The sequence below is a fragment of the Pecten maximus genome, chromosome 11 (genome assembly GCF_902652985.1).
Source record: "Pecten maximus chromosome 11, xPecMax1.1, whole genome shotgun sequence".
NCBI lineage: Eukaryota > Metazoa > Mollusca > Bivalvia > Pectinida > Pectinidae > Pecten > Pecten maximus.
The window spans coordinates 22051143-22078062 of NC_047025.1; the positions used below are offsets into that span (position 1 = coordinate 22051143).

At 36.0% G+C, this 26920-nt stretch overlaps 1 protein-coding gene across 2 annotated transcripts; it reads left to right on the forward strand.

The window, feature by feature from the left end:
* The first annotated feature begins 213 nt into the window (after window positions 1-213).
* LOC117338646 (RNA-binding protein fusilli-like) lies at window positions 214-26763 on the forward strand. Of its 2 annotated transcripts, none has more exons than XM_033900004.1 (13): window positions 214-750; window positions 1304-1447; window positions 3690-3915; window positions 12427-12516; window positions 14994-15048; window positions 15836-15946; window positions 16293-16468; window positions 16785-16879; window positions 18519-18734; window positions 20270-20524; window positions 20783-21041; window positions 21452-21741; window positions 22883-26763. In XM_033900004.1, the coding sequence occupies exons 1-13, from the start codon at window positions 625-627 to the stop codon at window positions 23039-23041; spliced, it is 2202 nt and encodes a 733-aa protein (XP_033755895.1). In that variant the 5' UTR covers window positions 214-624; the 3' UTR covers window positions 23042-26763. The 2 variants fall into 2 exon arrangements, with proteins under 2 accessions (XP_033755895.1, XP_033755897.1); XM_033900006.1 differs by having other exon boundaries at window positions 21452-21611; window positions 22883-22996.
* Window positions 26764-26920: the final 157 nt, after the last annotated feature.

Below are 26920 nucleotides of genomic sequence, written 5' to 3' on the forward strand. Positions count from 1 at the left end.
GATATGTAATTTGGAGCTCATAACTTTGTTATTGTCCTGTGGAACACTAGTGCGATCCTGGATATATATGTCTGTGTGGTATCCGTGTCAACATACTTACTGTAGTACTCAACATACCTCGACTAACTCGCTACTGTTGTCTTGTCTGATTTAAGCATTTTTTATCGGATCAAAAATTTGCACTGTGAATAACAGACACACCGAAGTCCATTATACTTGTGAGGTGTGTTGACACTTCTTCTCGCCGCGGCCTTACAGAAGAATGTTTAAAACCCACTCGGGTTTGTCTTTACCGGGACGTTTTGTATTTAAATGATCTTCTTCATTGATTAGCACTACTATTGTGAACAATTTAACACCGTAACAGCTTATTCAGGAAACTTTACCTATTCTAGTGTTATCTCTTTTCGGAACTGTGCGTGCGCAGGGAGTCCCTTACTGCCACGTTAGGGCGAACCTCTGTCTGGCCAATAAGATTGCTCAGGGATAAAAAAGAGCGCGCTGTCGTCACAGCTGGTTGGGTCGAGTGACAAAACATTTCGTTTGCATTAGAGTTAGTTATACAGGTGAGGATCGTACACCGGTGTGGATGTGTGCCTCACTGTGACACTACACTAAACCAGCATGGCTGCCTCTCACCTTCTCATATGTTTCTGTGTGACGGCAGGAAAGAACGGAGAAGATCTAGGAGTGGACGAGCAACAGATAGTCGTATTCGTATCTCTTCTTTTCGATGTGACCAACTGTAAGGTATGTTACCTGTGAATAATATTTTATAAAACTTGAGAGAACATCTGAAGTAGTGTGTAGCTATTTATAAACACCCTCATCCGGCCCTACACGGTGACAGTAGTATCTAGTTTTTGATAACACGTTTCTCCCCAATAGGGACTCGTATCGCTAACTTAAGCTGCTTGTATTCTTGTTTTAAATGTGCACGTATGGTAGTGTTAAACTTACTCCTGCCACGTTGTTCTTGCAGCGTAAACACACAGCAGTATGTTGACAGCTTTACACCTGTGTATTTACACCTGTTTGGGGAGGGGTGTAACTCCACCAAATGTTTGTAATCAAGCACGTGTATTCGTTCGCATAAATATCCACATATCTCCATACTGATTAAAAACTTTGGAAACTTTTACAACCTGTAATTAATTTCATGCCTGTCAGATAGCTTGGCCCCAGCGTTAATGTCAGGCTACTGTATATATACACAGAGCATCATAAATGCTTCTGTATACGTTTTTATATTATATATCACAGGATTCATACCTGTATAATGGTCACGTATATTTATTAACAGGTCGTCGCCGTACAACACCAGTATGTCCGACCACAGCCAACAGAACTCTCAGAAACCGTCCTTACTGAAGAATGTAAACTCGAGACAGGATTAGATGAGGATGTCATAAAGAATTCTCAGCCCCTCGAACACGTCCTCGATGAGGTAAGACATTATGTGAACTCAACACGTTGCATCCTTATTCCACTCTCCCCTTCCAACAAAACCAACCGTAAATCTACCATATGTCATTTACAAACTTCAAAGCCGAATGCCCTAATAAAACGGACTACACAGGAGTTGGAAAGTTGATTGAATGTATATTCTAAACGTTTAAAATTTCTTTTCCCTGATATTTTTAATGTGAAGTAAGAGGTAAGATGTGGTTTGCTGAATGCTGGCGAACGAAGTACACTAGACTGTATTACTGGACCAAGGTGGAGCATCTCATGTCCACATTTATAACTAGCCCCAATGTATGTTAGAAAACTTCTTCAACACTGAGCAGTAGCGCGTGTCGCCCAGATACACAAGAGCCATTTGATCAATACACCGTGAAAATAAATATTGTGGCCGAGGAGGAATTACCTGCATTAAATTCACTGTAATATGTGTCACAGGAGGTTTATCAAGGACACGCCCACTTTCTGTCCTACTATATATGATACGGACTGTTTATGATTCATACAAATATCTTTGGTTACATTAATTTTACTCCTTTTCTAGCCAATATAGAAATGTATATGTAATTTGGATCGATTGGTGATATTTGGATTTTGGCTTGTTTACTTGAAACACGACACCACATTTCACTTTTAAGTGTTCCTCATATATAAGACACTAAATTTAATTCAATATATACTTTTTGAAAACGACGTTGTAAACTGGTATCCAGTCCGATATTAAAACAAATGTTTTAAACTGTGAAACTAGATTTTAAATGGTAATATGTTGGACATTAAGTTGACCATGCTTAGCGGTCTGTAAACAGCTGTTACATCAACTGTCCACGTGTTCGCGGTATATAGACATGGAAACAGGCCTGTGTAATATTAATATAACATATAATACAATTCACGCTACCACTTCGCAACCTGTTGCATCAGTAGTATCGATTTTCCGACAGGTAACTTCAAATTTTCCGCATATCGTAACTTAAGCCTGTAGCAGGTTTGAAGAAATTAGAAAATACAGTTCCATGCACGTGCTTACAGTTATATTTACTACTGTTTTTGTTAGGCGTTTACTTTTTTTACCTTTTGTTTTTTACTGGTGTGAGGAGGGTCATGTGATCGTGATTTGTTTACGTTTCCTGTAAAATGTCAGTCCTCTCGTACGATGAGAACCCATGTGTAACCTGTCCGACCACCATTGTTATACAGAGATTATAACGGTCAGGGACTTAACAGACGGTCCTATTATCTAATCACCTGACACACGAACAGGTGTCTCCACAGGTTAGGATAGACCACGAATAAATGAAAAATACTGGCGAGGATTTTAAACAAAATGGATAAGATAAAATCGCAGTATAGACGTGACGGTGATGTAACGGTCGCAAATCAAACCCTGTTTCTATCCCCGTCCAGTGGCCAGCTCACACGGCCCAGAATGTCCATCGGATAGGGATAAGATTATCCCTTATAACTCCCAGACCATATCAATGTTTTACACACAAATAGAGGTGAAGGAGAGCGTTTGTGGACAGTGCCTTATCGGAACATCTGACTACGGACGGGTGTTACTTCTCACACTTTAATTACATGCGATGAGAACCACACAATATGGTGGTCACGCAGACATACCTGTTTTTCAGTTTGATCAACAATAATTTTAAAAACAAAAATGCTATGCCAACAAATTTAATGACCTAGATCCCGAAGAATGCACTTGTTCACTTGCGAATCTTCCTACATTTTTAACCCGACCTAGACACTGATTTTATAAGTGAATGAATGCAATTCAGGTAAACAACACAGCGAAGTTAAAGACTGGCAATGTTCTCATAGTTTAAAGTGTTTATTGAACGAAAATAATTACCCAGGGGCCACATAGCGTGAATTTAACACTAACAAACGCTGGCTAGGGTAGGGCATGGATGACGGCTTCTGGTGACATTTTAAAAGTATACATTATACACGAGATATCTCAATTACTGCTAGACACGGGCTGTATGTGTTAATCTTATAACCCCCACAAAGGCTTTCGGAAGAGGGCGTTCGGGAAGGGGGTCCTTCCATAGAAGGGGGAAGGCGGGGATGGAAGTGATTGGGGGGGGGGGGGGGGGGCTATCCTCCCATAAAATACATATACTGTATATCCTTTTGACCGTATCAACTGCCACTACTTCCATTCAAATATTAAATATACTTTCATTATATTTTGTTATTTTCTTTTTGTATTATAGTTCGAAAGATTTCTCTCAGCAAAAGGAGTACACCCCGAGAACGGTGGCAAATCGTTTTGCCTATTGACTGATGGCCAGTCACATCTACGTCAGTGTCTTCATCCAGAGGCCAGTAATAAAAATGTTTCCATACCCAGCTACTTTAACAAATTCTTTGATCTGAGGAAACAGTTCAGGAAGTTTTACAAAACGGACAATATACACAACATCAAATCTATGATAGATTGTATCCTTTTTACCTGATATTAGTGTGTCTATTGGAATACCTGGTTCGGTAAGTATTTATTTATATACTGTGTTAAACTCGTCTTACTTTTCTGATCTCACTGTGGTGAGCCAGCTGTCAGTAACGTCCATCTGTTGACCTCCGGATGACCTTGACCGAAAGTGTTGATGCTTTTTTTACCTGTATCTATTATTGATATGATGACGAAAACAATACCCAGACCCTGTCTTATTAATTATCACCAATTATACACGATAACGCCACATATAAAACATCAGTTAATATTTATATATGCACCGAGTAGATATGGCCTAAAATAGAAACAAGAATTTTGTAATATCATTTGGCAAACCGCAGTGAAATAACCTCCATTCCTATGTAATACACGGATCACACGAAAGCTCCACGGGTCGAAATAAACTCACTAGGAATGTTTTAATTCAGGACGAAGTAATGGAAACCTTTTGTCAATGAGAAACCTACCCCGAAAACACACCAGTCCAATTGTGGAAGACACGATCAAACTCTGATAACATTGACGGCTGATAATACTGGGTGTTACTTGGAAATGTCTTAAACAAGTTTGTTATGACTGACAGAAACATTTTCTAGTCAGGATACTTTTGTTTCCCTGTTGCCTCTTCTATAGACGAACACAAATTTAAAATTTAGATAGGTGTCGTCTGCTTCTGTCAAAAACTGTGACGTCACATAACTTTACACTGAAGTGTAAAGCATAATCAACTAATTGTGACAGAGGAGGACATCCTGTGTCATATTTATAACGTGGAACAGCTAAATCATAAAAAACTTTTTGGTAATACCCTCGTTAAATAGCATTGTTGCGATGTGTACTTTATCCCCTACTCAGCGCGTGAGCTCGTGAGCTCATTGATCAGAAAGGCTTCTGAACAAATGACATTGAATTGCATTGTATAATACGTGGAGTAGTTGATACCTTAAATGCAGGTGTAAGTTTCAAGTCGAACTTTTTTATTTCGTTTTACCTGTAATCTTAATAATAGGATATGTATGTTTGGATAACATCCGGGCAATCTATAAGAAAAAAATGAATCCCCAAAACACAGCATAAGTTAATACGAAATTAAAACAATTATCAAAGTAAATGTGAAATTATTAAGAAGAAATACACCGTAAATTTTAATGATATCAAACTTAAGATGATTTTAAATGGACGGCTAGGACTTACAATATCATGATCTACTCAGAAATAAATGTCAAATATCAGTCGTTTACTGAATAAGTCTATTATACATGCATGATTCTCTCATTATAAATGAGTAATAAAAAATGCGGAATAATAACAAACTAGGTACAATGAAACGGAAACAGGATTACGTCTTACCTAATTGAAAGCGAGTGTATTTTAAAGTTTTGTCGGAGAATATATACTTATCACAGTGTTTGTTCAGGGAGGATTAACTATCAAAAGAGACAAAATAAATGAAAAATGGTTCCTTCAAATTGCCATAGGGGCTGTCGACTACGTTCCTGACATGTTTAAACTGTAGATTATAAATTGAGACTTTCTAATGAACTTAGAACTTGATGTTACTGTATATAATCGCACGGGACGTCGGTAAATGGAAGCGAATAACAAAAAGCGTAAGGGAAGGGACAAAGAGACACATCACCGCCACGATATGCCCTTACTGAACAGTGTTTCACAGATTGTGTACAGACATTTTTAATTTGGAAGGTTAAAATTTTAAATAGCCCACATACAAACTGGTTTTCATAACATTCAGCCGTAGCTCTGAGGGTTGGTTTACATAGCTAGTGACATTCTTTGGGTGTCAAGCTTTAAGCCTAGAGTTATCGGTCGGGTAGATGTACCCCAAAGTGTGGGGTCATGTACCCAGGTGCTAGGGACTTCTGGTCATTACCATATACGTAAATCTTCATTACGTGACGTTACTCGGCTGTCTGTCCAGTCCGACACTCCCCCCTCCCTTTCCCGACCCTATAGACATCTCTATTGCGGATCTGTCCCCCTATAGTCGTACTCGAGTGTTGTGTTATTGGAAACCTCTTATGCCGACACATGTTCGATACCTCACTGTGTATGTAATTCCTTCGGGATAGAAGTGTTACTGGGTTTGTAAGGCTTCGCGTGATAATCGTCTGCTAGATCAAAAACAACCCGAATCTGTATTTTAATACAATTTTACTTTATATCCATATGGTTTGTTTATACAAGTGTCATGTCTACAGTTCCTCAAAAATAGAGATATGAACAAATAACAGAAACATTGAAGGAACATACACTCAGCACGACTAATTAAAAAGACCGCTTCATATTTAAAATACTGCGAGTCATCTACCAAATATTTACATTTTAACGCAGTGTTTACTGTTGCGAAAATGCAATTAACAAAGTCAAAGTAAGAGCTTGAGAGGTCTTTAATTAATCTTTACTGTCATGTTGTCACTATTTTAAGAGAGCTATGGATGTTCCTTTTTATGGATATTAGCTGTAGACGAGTAGACGAATGGCCCTTTTTATAAAATCTGGACTGAAATGGTTCAGTGGTGTCGCACATCCATAACAACACGACAGAAGCACTGGTCGGTGAATCCATTGTTGTGTATTCCTGACGTTAGTCGCCACCAGGATAGTTCTCTATTGCCTCTCAACTTGTAAACAGTGAAAATGAAATCGCTTCAAAGAAGAAATAGTGAAGTACCTGGCGACACAGGTCGAAGTTTTATTAATTAGTACACCTGACAGGTGTTTTGGCTTCTACCATCTGTTCTAGAAAATATTTCGGAAAAGAGCCCGAACGTTGAGACCTAACATTACCACGAAATTCAAGTGAAGTTTTTAGTTTATTGGGTGAATGACAGTGCGACACTATCCCGCTTCCTCGACAAAAGTCCCCCCAGTTCGTGGTGTCACCATGTAAACACGACGTTTGTCTGGTGTAGAACATGCAGTGTTGTAAGCATGCCAAGCTTAACTGGGAAGTGGAAGCGGTTTTTATCGTTATATATTAACAGTTTGTATTTATTATAAAGTTATACAATATCAACCATTACAATATCATTTCCTCGTAGCAATGTTTTAATTTTGAGACCAAACATAAAGAAAATACAAGTCATTACGTTTCTAATGGGTTAAGAATATATAAAATAACATCCTGTGTTGTTTTCCTCGTGTTGAACGGAGCATTAAACATCCAGACTGCTTGATAACCTGCACGATATTTTGTTGCCGCCCGAACAAGTAGTACGAGCGACACACCAGTTTATGTGTAAAGGCCCGAGGCGATGTTTCCTGTGGACAGTGATGGATGGGACAGAATTCGGGGACTTTTGCCACGGCGCATTTCCCGACCTGGGGCTAAAAATGACTAGCATACAGAAGGCGTTATAATGTACAATTGTAAATACAAGTGTATATATCTATTTTCAATTAACACATCCACGCATACAATCTGAATTCCATTGGAATGTGTAATGGTGCGTTAACTGTACAAATAGTAACTACCGCTAACTTGTTGCTTTCTTCTCTTTAATTCCTGTCGACTTGTAGTCGATATCTCTCGGACTAGACTTCCTGTGGAAAAGTCACCCTTCATACATGTACGCAAGGAACAACCCTTAGCTTTCAAGGGAGTTCCTCGTCTAACTTTGTTTTATGAATTCGCAAGACGCAATTTAAGTCTTTTCGAATCATTCAACGTAAACAATTTGATGACAATTTTGGAGGTCATGTCTACGAATTTCATTGTCCACAATTTCACACTGAGAAAGTTTAATTATCATTTATAAATATACTAATTTCAGACCTTAGTCTTACAAAGTATAATTATTTATATCTTTGAGAGCTAATTTGATTGAGAAGTTTAAATTCGAATTAAAAGCTTTAAATACAAAGCACCCCTGAAAAACTCAAGATTCCGATGATATTATTCTACCTAAATAAACACCATTAGTATGTGCTAAACATAAGAATAGATTTACTTGTACAGCTGACTAAAATAAGCCGTGTTCTTTTAATTAGATAGCGCACTTGCTGTACTCTTTACTCCATACAATGGAAATAATCAGTTGACGTTAAACATTCTAACTTTAGAACGCGTGTAGAGTCTGGGTGATACCGATATAGTTAAAGCGAAATACTCTGTGTTTTCTATTTCGGTATTTGTTCAAATGCTTTGAATTAAAACTGTTTTATAGTGTATCTGTTAGTGTATAACACACAAGCCCGTATAAATGACTCCAATACGGTAGTAGGACATTCCGAAGTATTTTCACTTTTAGCGATACGATCGAATGTCTCCCTAATGTGTTCATTCACATGGAACAGTGCTACAGGTTTCTGTCCCTGTCGTTCACACGTACAAACGGGTAGATACCAAGTCAAACGTCAACTTCGGGGTAATTTGTAACGATCTGCCCTACTTCTCTCATCAACCACAGGGTGTTCAGTATGAATGGCTCAAAGAAAAATATGAAAATAAGTCAGATCAACCATTTCTTGCACTTGAACGTTTAGAAGTTTATGATTGGCGATGATACAATCTATATAATTAATTTAAAATTTAAATTACACATATTCTTATGATTAATTTTAACCCCTTGAGATGTGAATCTGTTCAAGGTAGAAGTTTAATTTATGTTCAATGTCAGAGTTTAACGCCGAGATGGAAATATTTTCTTACCTGTATCTACATTGTGGATTAACTGTCAGATAAGGGCTCGTGGCATACGTTTTACGGGATATCGTAAGAGCCTAGAGGGCACATATCGATAAAGATCGATAATAGCCTGATTGATTTTACGGACAGGTAACAGCGCTGACTGTAAGATATATGGAGTGGAGATCAAGTTTGTTTCTTTCACCTGTCAATATAAGCCAGAAATTTCACCGTGATGTGACTAGCTGTAGGGATCTCTGGACACATCCAAAGATTTATCCCGGGGCGTTGTGATACACTGAACATCAACAAACACACTTGTCCTTATTTGTCTAAAAATATACAGGGAGGAAGGGAACAATGTGCGCATAGTAAGGCTTCAAACGAGCTCTAGACAAAATATCTCTCATCTCGGGAAAATGTCTTATGACAACAATAGGTAGTTAAAGCTAACATACATACAAAACGCCTTTAGGGTTGTAGAGGATTGAAAGGGAGAGAAAACTAGAAAGATACTCATCAGGAGTATATGTATAGTGTATTAGATTCAATAAAAACGAGCTATCATCCAAAATATCATATTAGGCTTTAGCCATTACCAAAAAGAGTTAAAAAGAATATTATAATGCTGGAAGTTGTTTGAAGGAGGACAGAGTAGCGAGAGAGATGTGAATTTGCGGAGATACGTTTTGATTTGATGGGGAGGATATGCGAGCATAATTGGACAGCGTTATATAACGAGGTCCGCACGATGACAATGGGGCAGTGTTGGTTAGATATCATCCTCTGTTAAAGGTACACCAACTCGACATTAATGCCCCAAATACGGGCCTCGCACAAACAGATTAGCATAACATTCGCTGATACAACGTTTATTGGTCGTAAAGAATGTCGTCGGTTTTTAAAGATTAATGTAATTGTATATATTTTATAGAAAGTTTAATACAGCTAGCAGCACAATTTGCTAACATTGGACAGAAGTAAGAATTCATTTTATGACATTAATTGCGGAAGAGAATCCTTTCATGTAGAAAATGAAAAAAAACCGAACCTAGGTATATTTCTGTGTGATGTTTTCTGAAGATGCGAGCAATCTGTGGAGTCATCCGCCTCTTCATGTTATAAATGGGATGGATACGCCCCCTAATATGTCCACTGCCAGTTAACTTACAATACAGGAAGGATTACTTTTAGTCTCGTTTTTTGCACCATTTGCAACGTTTGTGTTCATGTTACTGTAAAGATAACTCATCTAAGATAATGCAAACTATATGATGCTGTTATTCAGTTAGAAATTAGCGAACAACATAAATCCGGTAGACTAGCTGGTCTAGCATGTCAACATCAATGACAGTCTATATTTGTTCCAAACCTACTGAGCACAACAGAAAGGTGGGACAGTCGTTACGGGGACTGTAAAGGTGGTCTGTTTTTATTTCAAATACTAAGTATACTTTATTGAATCTAAATAATTGAATGGAAATTAGGAAACAGGATTTATATATGCAATCCTTCTCCCCGCACTGTTTGTATATATTTGGTCAGTTGTTGCATTCCGCTACAGTTTCTTCTCTGTTCCACCTCATGACTCCAATATACCCTAACGCGCATTATATCACCAAGAAGTATGTTCGATTACCCATTTTCCAAGCGTCAAATTCATTTTCATCAGACCTGACCTCTTCCTGCCCACAATGATCACACCAATGACTTCACAGGCCGATCCAAACGTGTTTGTATTGTTTGAGTCACAATGCATTTGTCACCTAGTATGGCCACTGACCAGGTGATCATTGGGCATTGCTGACCAGTGAAGCTTATTCTACACATGGATGTGATAAGATGTTGTGTATAGACATTGACAAAGTGTAGCAAACGTCCTCGAAACAGGCCCCTACACGGTGGACAGTGATGGTTATCCGGCGTGTAACAAATACTAACGTTTCACTGTGCTTTAGATTGACTGTGATAACTAATGACTTTATGATGACGTAGATAGACATTTCCCGTTATCTCGTGCCTCCGAGACAAAACGGTAGGTCATATATACACAGGGTAATTAACCATCACACCTAGCTAGGGGGCGCTGCGCCATGTGGCCTCCAAACAGTCTGTGTCCACATTCGACTCCAGTGACACAAATTACTTCACCTTTAAAATTTGCTTGAGACCTATACCATATCATTCTAAACACACATATTTCAGACATATACTATATTTTTCCCCGGAATTCTGATAATCTGCCTAATACAATATGTTGCATTACCACAGTGTGAAGTCCTTTCTGATCATTTTGAGGTTGAAATGCAAAAATAAAAGGTTGCTCATTTTTCATATTCCCGTTTTGTGTCTTTGCGGGTCAGGATTTAGCTCATGTTGATGATCTGATATATTTTTGTTTTATTTAGATGTATAGAGACTCAGAAGTGTGCAGTGCTCGAGTAAAAGAGGTTGAACACACGTTTAAATTTAGATACGACTGTCATGTAATTGTCTCACATCACTCATTAAAATTCGTTTGCATTCTGCATTCATCACACTGCTTCAAATATTTAATATGTATGGATGAATTCGTCGACAAAACAAAAGACTCCTAAGTGATAAACGGGTCTCATGCTTTGTGAATTGATCTTTCGTGATATAAAACAAGCTAACTAGGACATGCTTGTCAACGCCCCTATTATTTATGGGAGTTTATAAACATATTCACAGACAGAATCATAATCATTTGATCGTGTTTGAAATCTAAACCAAAATAACGTTCTTCACAATGTTGCAGAAGATCAGCTGTGATAAGTTGTAGTTATTTCAAATAGAATTTGGCTTCTTAGTAAAATTAAAACAAAACAAAAACACTTGAATTAATTTATTAACACAGCTCCTGCTGCCTTGAAGTAAAGTCATCCGATTTTCCACAGCTTTACGTAACTTGCATTATAACCATGCATGTAAGATTTACATACGGACCACCACAATGTGAAAGTAAGCCCACCCTTCAGACGCGGATTATGTCACTTGTGATGGAGCAAGATAGTTGATGGTGATGAAAAAGTTTCCTTTCTCCAAGATTTTCAGTTTATGTACGTCTCCCAGATCGTATCAGCTGAATACGTTTGAAAATTGAGACTAACTAGGTCAGAGGAAATGAGACAGCGTTTATCACGTCTTGTTAAACAGCCGGATTGGTAGTACTAAAGCTCCAAATAAGGCTAATGCCTAATATTATTAGCATATTACATATCATTTTCGATCCGGGTCAGAGCCATTATGATTTCCAAGAGTTCAAAAATTCTTATCACAAGTATCAAGCTGGTGTGGTTTATCTATGTCATCATCACTTTGCATCATGTAGCCTTTGACAAGCAACGCTTCACACTTGTGCGAAGCGTTTCCTCCTATTACTGTATGTGATGTCCTTGGCTTGATGCAGTTACGGAATCTGATATTTTTGACAACCTTTCCCTTATAAACTCTGAATCCGTCCTCAGTTTACAATTTTGTTTCGTCGTAATATGATCAGATGGACAGTGATAAAGACACCATTCCCTTACTAGTTTTTGCACAATAGCTTTATCAAGGATGCTCGTTATTGGTGAAATGCTTCTTGATGAAGCCATATAGCTTTGTGTCAAATCTAAACACATATGGTAAACTCCAGATGTGATATTTGCCGTCCTTATATTGTTTTCATCGAAAAGAAAGACCAACATCTCTTTGTATAATTTTCTGATCAACAGCCAGAACGATTTAGTCTCGGTCTGTGGAGGATTACTCGATTCTAATGTTTTCATTTTCTATAAAATACATCATTTCAACAACCGTTACTATCCTTGACCCACTGCCTTAGATTTAGGATTACAAGAAGATCATTCTGTGGAATATGGTGTCCGTCAGGTTCAGGAAATGGCCTGCATAGTGCAACGACTCATCAATGATGGTAAGTACTATTATACTATATTGTACTGTAATAGTACTATACTTACAGTATGTACCTATCATGTCGGTCACACAGGAGGAACTGCTTCTTTTGTGTCTACTCTCATTCAGGGTTTTTTTTCTTTAATATATTATCCCTTGATAAAACTAGTATGCTGAAGGCACCGACACAATGGTATTCCATCATTTCTTAATCCTCACACGTGACACGAATGCAATTCATGTGGTAAAGTTTTGTTGTGCGATTATCTGGAAAATGAAACTTAATTAAAGATACGAATGTAAATGAAAGAATAATATTTAGAAATGGAGTTGTGTTGTATATTTATACAAACCCTTAAGCAGTACGCGTTTTACAGGTACATACATCCGATTAAAAGAATTACAGGTCCGTTTAGTATACTGGAATTATCCTGGAACTAAATTATATAAACACAGAGTAAAATCACCTGTCACAACAACGGTAGGATCATTTCTCGGGATTATCTGGTACATAGGCATTCTCTTTAGCTCATGCTTTGTAGGTTTCTGACAGATCAGGGGTTTACGGACTACACAGTAGAGCAGTAAGAAAGGTCCCATCAAGTTTACATAAATGATTGGAATGAATTAACTCACGACCCATACTTGGTGAAGCATTTGTTTTGTCATACACACCTTAATTCCAAATAAGTGCGCTTCAGTTGAAATTATGACTTGATATCTGATACAAATAGAGTTTATACCGAGTCACTGCGACATTCCATTTTCTTTCAGAGATGCTTAATTTATTTTTGTTTTATTCATGTCAGTTTAAATTTTCTTTTTCTTTGTTTAGATAGTCTATATTCTATTTCTTTTTATTCAGACACTCTAAATTCTATTTTCCCTCAGACAAGTTAAAAATCATATTTTTCCTCGTCCATACATGTTGAAATAATATTTTTCTTCATTAAGACATGTTAGAAGTCTATCCGAATTCGCATTTTTGTCCAATAAACTAGTTTTGTTGTGAATGTTTTAAAAAACTAAATCATTTCAATGATCACACACTAACAGAATCACTTATCAACTCTTGAGATCTTCTGTTGAGTTGTAACAAGTCGTGTACTGAAATGTGTTCATTTAACACATTATTTAACACGCGATATGAATCCCACTGCTCGAGAAACATTTAAATACTGTTCAGAAATCATTAGCCATCGCTGATACTTATCACTATGCCGTAGAAGGTAATCCTCACCGATCTAGAAGACACTAGTCCCATAGGTATGGTCAGGTCAGCCATTGTCCACAGACATTGTTTGTCGGTGACAGACATTCCTGTATTGTGGTACGTCTGTACAGATGATATACTGTAGACAATGGCAGTACTCAGGTGGCGGTACAGATATGAAATGTCGGTGTAAAATCAGCTGCAGTTATTGATAACGTGATGGCCTGTTTCGATTTGATATATTGATTAGAAGGTCTAATAACGGTTCCCTCTGATGTTTTTGAATTTTCTTTATGAAGTGTCGACAGATACGCTGTCTTGCATCATTGCTTAGCTGTCTGAAACAAAAGAATATTGTAACTAGTTGGACGATAACGGAAGGTGTTAAGCCTTATCTGTGAACCCAGCACCGGTCCGGAACATAAACCTAGTACATGTTGTTTCTTGTTTTGATTCTCTAAACTATGACCTATTTAGTTTTATTTTGTTTCGAAAAACTTAGTATTGTTTCTTCCACATATGCTGTCATTAAAATACTAAAACCATTTTAAGATTTTAAGTTACACTTAAAAACAATTGCTGATTAAGATTTCATAAATAAGTACGATTTCTTCTGTGTTTTCGCGTTACAGTTGGACTTTAGTTATAAATGTTACTGTTTTATATTAAAATATCCACCAGAGTTAAAGTATAATGAAATAGCTAACAATTTAACGCATTGGAAATTCGGAACTTCTATGGTGCCTATTTTCATTGTGGCCTTAATTTCGTAGTTTACATATGGAAGTGTTGGGATTTTGTTTCGTGTTATTATTGCTTGTTATATAAGTCAATTGTAAATAATAAAGAATTGTTCAGCACATGTTTGTAAGTACTACATCATCCCATCATCAGTGAAAATCGGATGCTGAATGTGATCTATATTTTAGGTTCCAATGCCTTGATTAAAGAGAATATTCTACTTCATATTACATGTATATTATTGTTTCATTATCATCTTGACACATAATACATATATTATTCTTCTAACTATCCATTTATTAATTTATTTTGGCCTGTAATTATGTTGCGGTATTAAAATATTTTTGCATTAGAGGACTGTTGCGTTAGGAGAGGCTTACGGGTTGTATCTCTGTAGGTTACCGTGCTGGATATCAACAATAGGCTCCTGTTTGTAATGTATTCCGATCAGATTCGTCATGATTCTACAAATAACACTAAACCAAATAATGCATGTAAATATCATTACTGATGCACTTACAGCTATTGATTGACATTTGCAGGTCATTCATTTGTGGACCCGGACATAATTAATGAGAGACTGGAACCAGGGATTTGGTGAGTCGACTAATACAGTGACATGTTTTATCATGATAACAATTTACATTAACACGTTTTATCATAAGAAGAAATGAATCTACGGTAACGTGTGTCAATTTTGAAGTGAGAATCTGTTGCATGCTTGGTAAAGAAAATAATTAATAACTTCAGTTTACACAAGCTGAAGTGAAGGAACAGTAATATTGTTCCAAGGCTAGTGACGAAAGCCCTTCAAGCAAGAGGTTACCCTTTGTTGGGCACGAGTTTTATTGATATCGTGCATTTAATGCATGTACTAGCTATCCGGTCAATACATCGTATATAGTTTTATCCGCTTTCTGACGAGGGCGTACTCGTGACTCATATGGAATGATGGCGACATCTCGTTCTGACCAGATGTTACCACTGTGCTGGACCAATAACCGTGACTATTTTAGCCGTCTAAATCATAACTACATTTAGCTATCATGATAGTGCATCTATGAGTTATGACACTTATGTGTAGGTATTGAAGAATGCATTCACAATTCCCCTTCAAAGAAATCTCCTCTCGTTATAATGTTAGATAATTTTGCGTCCTTGTTATATTGTTGAAATAAATTAAACTGTGGCTATTGATAATTATCGAGGCAGAGAATATAAATTATATCCGATTTGATATGGCGGCGACGCTTTGGAATTCTCCAACGTAATTGAATACTGTTTGCTTTATTTCTATATACCTTAATTAGGGTAAGACCAATGGAAAATAAGGTACCATGTCATAATTTAAGTGCTTCATTCATTACTTTTTGTCATTTTTCAGCTCTAAGTCTGATATTGTTGACGACAATTCTGTTGTACGAGCACGTGGTTTGCCATGGCAGTCATCAGACCAAGATATTGCACGGTTCTTCAAAGGACTCAATATAGCCAAGTAAGTTATTTAAACCATAAATATACTGTGTTAAAGCCATTAAGTCAAACTCGCGCATTATATATATACAGTCTGTATATACATTAGTTGCTCATTTCCTCATGTTTTTAGAAGTGCATATGAAAATTATTCAATCTAATTTATAAAACGTATACCTTGATTTTTTCACTGTTAGCTATTTACCATCCACTCTATAGCCTATTTGATATTCCCCCTTCATCACGAAGGCCATGTTCCAGATAATTGCCGACATGGTAGATTTTTTGACGATTTCTTGTACGCAGTATACAAACCCAAATAAGTACTTTGCAACACAGCATTAACACTGGTCATCACTTTTTATTAGGGGAGGTGTGGCCCTTTGTCTCAGCCCCCAGGGCAGAAGGAATGGAGAAGCCCTAGTCAGATTCCAGGATGGAGAACACAGAGACCTAGCCTTGAAAAGACACAAACACCATATAGGACAGCGATACATCGAGGTGTACAAGGCGTCAGGCAAGGACTTCGTGGACGTAGCAGGAGGTTAGTTCATTAATATTCAGCCTAGATATTAATATTTCCTACCGCTGTATATCAGAATATAGTGTGAAGATATCAATTCAAACGACTATTTTAATGTCCCTTTTAGTATCATATGTAGAATCAATGATAAGTTTGTTAGCTATTACATTTGTACTTAAATGCGTCAGGTAAGGAGATTGAATTGGGTATATAATTCCATCAAATTAACATAATACATCGTTGTCATTAATCAGTAAAGATAGAAGAAAGATAAGAAGCTGAAATGAATATTTGAATTGTGAATCTATTACTTATGTTTTGATCTTTTCGTATTTAGGAAGTAATACTGAGGCGCAAGCATTCCTTTCTCGTGGTGGACAAGTCATCATACGCATGCGCGGACTTCCGTTCACATCAACTTCACAGCAAGTGGTAGGTCGACCGGTACATTGGTAATGGGACCTAACATTAAAATCTATGCATGGACAACAATAATTAAAATATATCATGCACTTTTAATTGTTATCGTTAAATAAATATTTTATTATATTGTGATGATATGTCCATCCCGTTCGCTTGTAAACAACGGTCAGACAGAACCAATTATATTTAAAAGAACTTAGATGAAGGCAAATTTATAAACCTTATTTCGTCAAGGTAGAATATTCCTGTCTGACTGGTGTTGAGAGTTGGGATGATATTCTTTTTGTTGCAAAGAGTGTTTTCTGTTTTTGGTATTTGGGGATGGTAGTTCTAGTGTGATAAACAACGAAATGTTAACATAAACAAATCAACTTGCTGCGTTTTTTCAGTTTGAAGGCATAGTTCCTAAGCTATGCATTAATGTGCTATGAAGGTAAGTAAGCAATACAGAAGGTCATGGTTAGGGTTTCTGAGTGTGGAAGGGGTAGGGTTTGGACGGGTTGGTGCCAAAATGTGGAGTCGGAAAATTTGGTGTTAGTGACTGGTCCAACGGTATATTGCAAGTTTTACAAAGGTGCGGGGCGACAAGGTTGCTGGCTCAGTATAATATATGGAATTCTCCACCTAGGCGTGGGGATGGTGATTATATACTTATTGTAATATTGTGGGTAAATAGGTCACTCTCATAATTATCTTTCATTTCATGTATCTTACCCTTTCAAGAGTATCTCAAAATGAACTGATAAGTCAACTGATAGAGAAGCAAGTGTGTAGTGTGATTATGATCACAGTAGTAAAGCACAATACAACTCACTTTATATAGTCACGTGGTCACGTACATCACCTTGGTGATAACAATGGTGACAGGTGAATGGTCTAACGTCCTAATATCAATAGTTAGTTTATGTGTTTACATGTCAAATAAGCACAGTCAATTGTAACCAATGACATCATTTATATTCAGTTATCATAATTATGTAAAGTAATTCAAATTTTGATGATAGATAACTATTAACAATTGTTAATGTACTTTAAATGTGATTTGACGATTTGTATAAGTAGTATAGACCTTTCACACACATGTTATAGGTATGTTTTGTTCTCACAAAGTAGTACAGTTTTACAGGTTCATATTAATTATGATTAGGCTTTAATTAACACTCATTACAGTTAGTAAAGTAGCAAACGGTATATTTATATTATTGTTACAGAATTGTAGAGTAATCTTGAGTCTAGATTTGTATTCTGTCCGTGAACATCGGAAGTGAGATTCCTTTAGTCCATATATACAGTGATTTCCGTAATATCAAGTGTCCGCAACAATGAGATTCCACTGCTTGTTATCCATTCCCGTTCAGTTGTTATGATATAAATCTCGACATATTGTACATATTCCGAAAATATCTGATATTATATCAGACAAAATTGTTTACAAGAATATTGCTGTTTTTGAAATTGAAAATAAAATTAATAAAAAAACGTCGACGTTCGAAAAATATGACAGTTCATTTTGAGATATCTCCATATAGACTTACGACAGAAAAAATACAACGGTATCGGGTCATTGGAGTGCTTCTTACTGCATGATGGTACAGAGTTACGTTAAATCATCGACCGCTGTTGCTATTATATGTCTTTGCGCTTACAGCTAGAATTCTTTGCAAGAGAACCCAACCCGTGCACAGTTTTGGATGGCGAGGAAGGAATCCTGTTCGTTCACTACCCGGATGGAAGATCCACTGGAGATGCCTTTGTACTCCTGGCCTCCGAAGACGAGGCTTGCAATGCCCTTAAAAAGCACAGAGAGATAATGGGAACTCGCTACATAGAACTATTTAAAAGCACGACGGCTGAAGTACAGCAGGTACTACCTCTAACGTCAAACATAAGGGGGCGGGTTTCCATGACAACAAAAACAAAGAGGAAACAATTGTCATGCTAAAAGGGCGGGTATATGAGGGAATATTTGAGGGAAACAAACATTCATGATAGAAGAAATGATTTGACAAAGAACCCGTATTACCAAACTGAGTTTTAGTTTTCTTTTGACTCGGTTCAGTATTATATTGATATTGAAATTTAATTTAGTTAAGATTATTATTCAAATGTTATAATTGTATTGTCATTTGCTCTTCGCTTTTATTGTCTGGGGTGTTTTTGAAACTCGTAATGTATGTTGGGGGTGTGAAAAAGCGTGATCGGATAGAGTTTAAGCTTTTGTGCAAAAGACGACATTTGGGTCCGGATTATTATGGGATGGAGCTGAACTAACGGCAGAGATCCCTAGCTAACACCAGTGTGTTATGGTATTCTACTTGCATGCATATAACACTAACAAGGTGAATGTCTACACAAGTCTCGGTTACATCTAAATATAGTTCCAACTTTATTTTCTTTTAATTATATTCTATTAATATCAGAAATAGGAGTTGAAATAGAAATGAAGGCATTTACAATGAACGTTTATATTTCTATAAATACTATCTTATAACAGAGTCGTATATGATACAGTAATATCTTACCTACAAGCTTATACATTTATTATGAAATGTCATAATTCATGTTATATTATTCAGTGGAGAGCTGGAGTTCATGTAGTTGTAAAGTTCATAAATAATTTACATCATTTGCAATTTATCGGTGATATATTCAGTACGAAGCAATTTTATGTGACACCGGAAATACAAGAAATACTACTACTATGGTTGGATTAATAAGTAATGTTAAAATTTGTACGAGTCTAACCGTATTGATTTATATACGTGTTGTCGAGAAAAGCCGTCGTAGTGGATAAGTTAGTAACAATTCTTCTAATCCTTAATATTTTACTTTATTAAGTGCCGCATATCAACAGCTTCATTGTATAAAGATTTGCATATCCCATCACGGTAGTGACAGCCACACAGGTTGTTTATGATTAAGGAGTATGGGTCTCGTAAATCAGTTGCATTGGTGTCAGCTCTCTGGCAGTTTTATGTTGTCTCGACTCTCATTCATCGCATACAATTAAGAGAAGAAAATGCCCGAGGATTATGCATCTTTGTTGCCTCTGGTATAACATATCACGATATTTAATCGTGCGTGAATATGAAGGTGTAAATGTTGATGTTTTTTTTTAAGAAATCATATTTCATTGTACAGATATTACTAACACATATTTTATATGGATCGTTCTTAAGGGGTAAATTGAATAGTATTAAGATAGAGAACTCCTACACAGTTTAAGCTTAGATCGTTATTGACATGTTTAAATCCAAATAAAAGAAAAGTTAAAGTAGAGAACTCTCGTGCAATTTAACCATTGTTTAGATGTAATTAGCTTAGTTTGACCTACAACACTGTTATATTGTTCAAACACAGTAAATAATGACATAACAATGTTTCCATGTCGATATCCAGGTTCTGAACCGCAGCATGGACCCCCGCAATCCAGAACCCCTTGAGACGCAGTTACCTCCTCTGATTGCACAAATTCCTCAGCAGGCGGCGCTGCCTTACATTCCACAGAATCTCATCACGAGTGGCACAAAGAGAGATTGTGTGCGTCTGCGCAATCTGCCAAGTGTTGCCCAAGTGACAGATATTTTGAATTTTCTGGGAGAATTTTCACAGTTTATCGTCTACCAGGGAGTCCATATGGTTTATACTGCACAAGTAAGTATCATCATTATCAGTATATTAATAAAACGTAAGCTTGTGTTTTTCCCCCCGACTCCCCTCATGGTTTTACTTATATGTTTGAACTTTGATCATCTTAGCTTCACTGACAAGTCATAGAAGTACATTAGTTGTATGGCGCAGTTCTATCTATTATTTAGGCGTTCTTTAAATGTACTATTTACTTGTTTTCATTCATACAATAATACACACAGAACAAGAATACACCGTCTGACCTATATACTTCTATTCCAGGGCGAACCTTCTGGAGAAGCCTTCATTCAGATGGACTCTGAGGAGGCTGCGCAGCTGACAACGCTGAACAGATACAAAAAGGCGATGATTTTTGGTCAGAAGAAGAGAGTTATTGACGTGATTCAGTGCTCTGGTGAAGACATGAATCTGGTACTTACTAGTGGTATCAGTAGTTTTCCACCAGCTATTCAACAGGCCGCCATACCCCAACAACCACACACCCAGCTCGTTCAACGTCAGCTTATATCGCCAGCCTTACGTAAGTACTACCTACATTATTCTTTTAAAGAATTGTAAAAAAAATATTCTCGATTGAATGAATTGCATATCTGTGGAAACCTTTGAAAAGATGAGTTCAGTTCTTGATATAGTTATAACTGGATATATATACACATGTAGTATAACGATTTTGACATGTCTCAAAAGTATACAAATGGAAATTTTCGTATAGTTTAGAAGGGACGGACCACAAAATATATTCGACACGGCCACAGTATTCGATCCAACAGTGTTCTAATCATCAGTGTTTAATTTACTACAGATAAAGAAGGGGGAAATCGGGACCGAACGAAACATTCGACTATTCCGATGTATTTAATTCAAGCGTGTTTTACCGTATATGGTTTATGCTGCCAAATTTTTATTGATGAAGAAATAATACATTTTCAGATCCTGCCCCAACCATGATTCCGACATCGGCGTTATCTGCACTAACGACACCTACGCTGCCATATGCTCACTTGCCACAGCCCTTTCCGGCGGCCTTTCCACCAGCGACAATGACACCAATGCCACCACGGCCGGCGTATTACCCGCCAATAATTTACTGGTACCCTAGTCCTCCTATCTCTCCACAGACTATAGTTTCACACACAGGGCCTTGTCCTGTCGTCTTGCGAGGCCTCCCTTTTAACACCTCCATGCAAGATTTAATGACCTTCTTCAATGGCTTTCCAGAGGTATGTCATAGTTCTCCTCCCGGTCAACAATCATTTTCGATTTCGAAATTTAAAACAAAATGTTATTGAAAAATTAAGAAAATTTGAAATTAAAATAAAATTTGATCTCGATGAATTGAACATTTTTATGTTTGAGAAAAAAACTTAAGCAATTTTTGTAAGTCAGTATTTCAACAGGACCGTCCCAAACATAGGAGAGTAATGACCGACATCTTGTATGTGTTTTGTGTGTTTATTGGCTATTTTACACTGCTTCTAGTTAGACAAGTTTCCATAACACTGTTTTCTGTTAACCTTCTGTGGACTTTTTTTCTATCTTTTTTACTCGGTACTCACTCATTACTAAACACAACTGCGCTACAACCACTCACAGGCTTTTCGTCCTCAAAATGTCTACATTTTTTTCAAGCTTTGCTAAGTGTCTTTGAAATATTAGAAGTTTAGACGCAATTAAAGCGTTTTGCCGTTGAGAATAACACCGGTATTTCGCTGTAATATCTTTATTTAGAATCAGTTGATTTATTATTAAAAATCACATATTAAAATGAAATTACGTATTAAGTAATTGAAGGCAGCATTCAAGTTGCAAGTAATATTTCAAAGACACTTTTAATACACTTAACTACTACATATGAATATCTATGTAATCACTAAGCTATGTATAGTCATATTGAATAAGTGTATATTGATATTTATCATACAGCCACATTTCATAGTGTCTTCATGAAAATACATTCAGTATAATCATATTGCTAGCGTTTAGCATATTCTTCAAAGCTGTGCTGTATTATTCATGAAGATGATATGGAGTACCTAGTATTTAGTTTACTAGTTACGTATAATATATGCTAGTCTTCTAATATATGCCATTATAAAATATTAATATGCAATTAAACGAATGCAGAGGACATTTTTATTTTACTTAATTTACATACGAACATGCACGATTTTATGATAAGATAGCTTTCTTTGATTGTCATTTCCTATGTTCATTTGTATTGTTGTTTTTGTCTTTAATAGGAATTCAAAATCTCATAACATAAGATAATGAAATGCTATAGATTTTAAAACAATACATTCACGTGTTTCACTTTATGTATGTATTTACAGTATAATCAATTCACCTTCATGTTGATTGCAGGTAACTCCTGAAAGCATACAACTTCAGGCCCTACCAGACGGCAGACCTAGCGGGGAGGCTGTTGTGACATTTATGACACGTAATGAAGCTGAACGTGCAATAATTCAACTAAATAAACAAACCATTGGAAACTGTGTTATTGACCTGTTTCTCGTGTGATAGCCAGTGCATTCGGACATTACATGAAGACATGGATGATTTTAGATGTTTCAAGCATATTCATTTTTTGTGTCATCTCGTGATTAGAGTGAGGTTGAATATGACATTGTCGTGTGGGTGTGTGTGAATATGTAAATATATATTATGTATGAATGTGTTTATACTGTGATGAGAAAAGATACCATTCTATTTGGAATCGTATGATATTCCACTAGCCAAACAGCTCAAGCGAGTCAATATCTTGCCATGTCTCACAAACTTGGTCCAAATGTATCAGCCTTCCGAAATGTTTTTTAACACAAACAACAATGCAAATTCAGTAATTGTTAAACGAAGCGATATTATATTTTGTCTTAAATTATTTAATGAGTACACGTATTTGATACGGAATGGTGCCTTGGATGTTTAGATGAAAAATATATTTTTAAAAAGTACAGATATACCTTCTCAGGACGATTGTTTCCAATGAATTAACAGGCATTTTGTGTCAAGGTTGAGTACAAGAGTGGCAATGTATGTAGACTGAGCCGGTAGAATTTAGAATTGTAGTTTTTAACATTCGTTAGTAGAACTTTTAGGAAGCATCTATAAGTGCCTTGCTTATCTCTTTGATCTGAAATTGAGAAGCTTCATATTTCGAGTTATTTTATTTCAGATAACTAGTTGTACATATCATCATTCCATGACTTATAACTTTTTATGTAATATTTGTTTAAATTTTATTGTTGTTTTAGCGCTCGATAGTAAGACATTTTTGTGTCGTTGTTATTTTTGTGAATTTATATGCGTTACATTTTTTCCTGTTTTTTTTATGTACAGATGTTTTTTTCCAGTATACTTTCTAAGTATATACACATTTGATGGTTCGTTTGCCGAAAATATTTAAACAGATATTATACATGTGCAAAGCACTTTCAATGGATGCCCTATGTGTTAGGGTGCCAAAAACGAAAGGAAATATAGGAAAATATAATCAAATGTGATTTCTAGTCACTAAGTTAAAATATGACTTCTACGTCAATGAAATATTATACGAATATACCTACATATATGTAATGTAGATCTGAAGAACGCAATTTGAAGACAATGTCGCGGTAAAAGATGTAAATGAGATATATTTTTGATTGCTAATTGTTGTGTGTAATGCTGATACCGTGAAGGATAAGTGCTAGTTTGGAAGCTAGGATAAACGGAAAACATGACAACGTGATTGGCTGGAGAGAATATTAATTAACACGCAGAATCTCGGTTTTGAATAATTGATATATAATTCGTTGTTCTTGCGCAAAAACCTTATTTTTTATGTAGATTATTTATGTTGCAATAATTTGAACCAATCAAATTCACCTATTGTGTTTCGTTAGTGATAAAGTCATGTCAGGATAATCTGTTCAGGAAGAATACATATATTTCATGTTTATATTATAATTATTATTGAATGTTATATATGATAGAATCTCGCTTTGGATGTGAGAGGAAGGTGTCGTAAATTTCATTAATGTTTATATTATCTGTACATAACATTTGTATTGTTTTATAGCATGTATAGTTAATTGTTACAATATGCAAATGATGCGACATTAGAACGGCCTTCGATTTACATTCCCAGTTTGTGTAAATACCAGCCTATAACAAGCTACATTTCCACAGTAATGCCTGTACCTTGTGCAATAATGTATATATAAGCACGTGACTTAATACTACATCAGAAGCTCGGATAATTGAAATAGTGTTTATACTTGTCTAAAATTTGTAATTGCATATTCTTTAAACGAAAAATAAAAAAACAAGTACCTGTACAAACTTATGAGTGTATTTCTGAGAACTTCTTTATAAATCCTATAAAACCTAACCTTACGGTTTTATTGGAATAATATTTGAAAAAAGAAACAAATAATAGACATTACCATTTACTAATCGTGTTCTGGAAAACCCAACTGGTGATTGGCTGCTGGAGTGGTTTTATGTCACGTGGTTTGTTTGATCCAGGGAAACTTAGTGGAATCGCTGTGTGTAAATTGTGACACTAACAATGTTGTGGTACAACGGTTGGCGGTTTGGCATGCTGATGTGTTTGTTGTGCACATATGTATTTAGGGTTCCATTAAGGGAATATTTCGCATAATTAAGCGAAAATTAATGTTTTTAAATTTACAGTTTGGTACTAACAGACTGCAATGATTTATCGCTAATTATTTGAAATTTAGAAAACAATGCATAAAGCATGTAATTATTACATTACCTTATGCTACTATCCCTTAATGGAACCTACGTGTTTACGTTGAATAGTTTGTGACGGGATAATGAGAAAAAAAGACTATTAACAAAATCATTCCGATTTTACATATAAAGGGTATCTTTTCACTTTTATTTTCAGAATTTCATCTACGCATATGATATAAAATAATTTATGTTGTAATATCATGTTTATATTGTTGATAAATGATGTAGATACTTATATTATCATATATATATATATAAATACATACTAGCATATAGCTTTAGAGATTTACATATAAAATGGCAATAAACAATCTAGTTTGCATATTGGTGGTGGTTGCCGGGTTTTGGTGATTGGTGAAGGCTTCAGCTTTGTTTTCTTAGAAAACTGCGCATCACACGGTCAGTATAACATAATCATTCGTGTTCATGAAGTTACGCATATATTGCTTGCGTCACTGAATTTGCATATCAATAACTGGATCAGTCTTGCTCTGACGATTGTAGGGTTTGGGACTAATATTTTCAATTTTTTATTACTTAGAAATTTTACCTAGCGGTTTGGGTAACAAATATATTTTCCTTTTGAGATAATCTGTGATAGCATTATTTAATTTACCTTTTACCATTGTTTTCTGAGAAATTTTATTTTTAACTTTTAATTTTATTCCTAGACCAGCATTACTTAAGAGATGAATACTCTTTTGTTATGATCTTTTATTTGTTTTTTTTTTATTTATTGCAAATTAAATATATATATATAAACAAACCTTTGTGATGCGCAATTTTCAAATTACGTTACTGGAGGACGGACGACTCCACTGTCGCGACGTTCACTCGAGGTGAGGGCTAGACTGATGATATGGAGCTGTCCATACCGATATTCGTGTTCATCTCATAAAATAGTTAAAATGTGATCTAGAATATATTTTTGCTTTTACAAGATGCAAGATGGTTAAGCTGTTGTGTGCCATATAATTTATATTCTAAAACGCCAAATACTCATCATAGACGCAGGACCTGAAGGGCCATAATTAGTCATATGGCCAATGATAAGCCTCCAGAATCCTACTATTGACCAGTGCATTTGTCTCGATCGGGCTTTCCGGTCAGTCTTGTCAGCCATAGGCCATCTTGCTAGGTGGAGTGTCCCTGTGCAATACAATCCTTCTGCTGACTGGGATTCTTCAGGGTCATTCAGGCGCATGCTGCTGATATAACTAGTCAAATTGAAAAGATAGCATTCCATTCACATTTGCATGTGTTTTAAGTTATTTATTCCAACATATCACTTTTAAAAATGTTGCTTTATTTTTTCTTTCCTGACGTTTAATCAAGAAAAGACATATCCTCGTATATTTTATTACGACTGAAGATGTTATTATTTGACGTTTACGAGCTGTGTTCACTTTTTGTGTTCAGTCAAGGGAAGAGTTTGTTGATAATGTATCTTAGTTATTTTGATTAATAAATTCTATTTCAAAGTATACACTATAAAATTACTTAAGTTGTGCGCGATAATTTATTTCATCTCCTGTGTTCTATTGTGAATCTAGTTGACCACTTACATACTGCCAACCTAGACAAAAGGCACACACTCTAATCCAATCGATATCAAACAAGCATTTTAGATCAAACTACTTCTGTACTACTGAAGCT

What these genes read in the sequence shown, in the direction of transcription:
- LOC117338646 (XM_033900004.1), top strand. Translation starts at nt 625, where the DNA reads ATGGCTGCCTCTCACCTTCTCATATGTTTCTGTGTGACGGCAGGAAAG. An exon ending in TCGATGTGACCAACTGTAAG is followed by an intron (nt 751 to 1,303) that starts GTATGTTACCTG and finishes ATTTATTAACAG; the next exon opens with GTCGTCGCCGTACAACACCA. An exon ending in CATCAACTTCACAGCAAGTG is followed by an intron (nt 16,880 to 18,518) that starts GTAGGTCGACCG and finishes TTGCGCTTACAG; the next exon opens with CTAGAATTCTTTGCAAGAGA.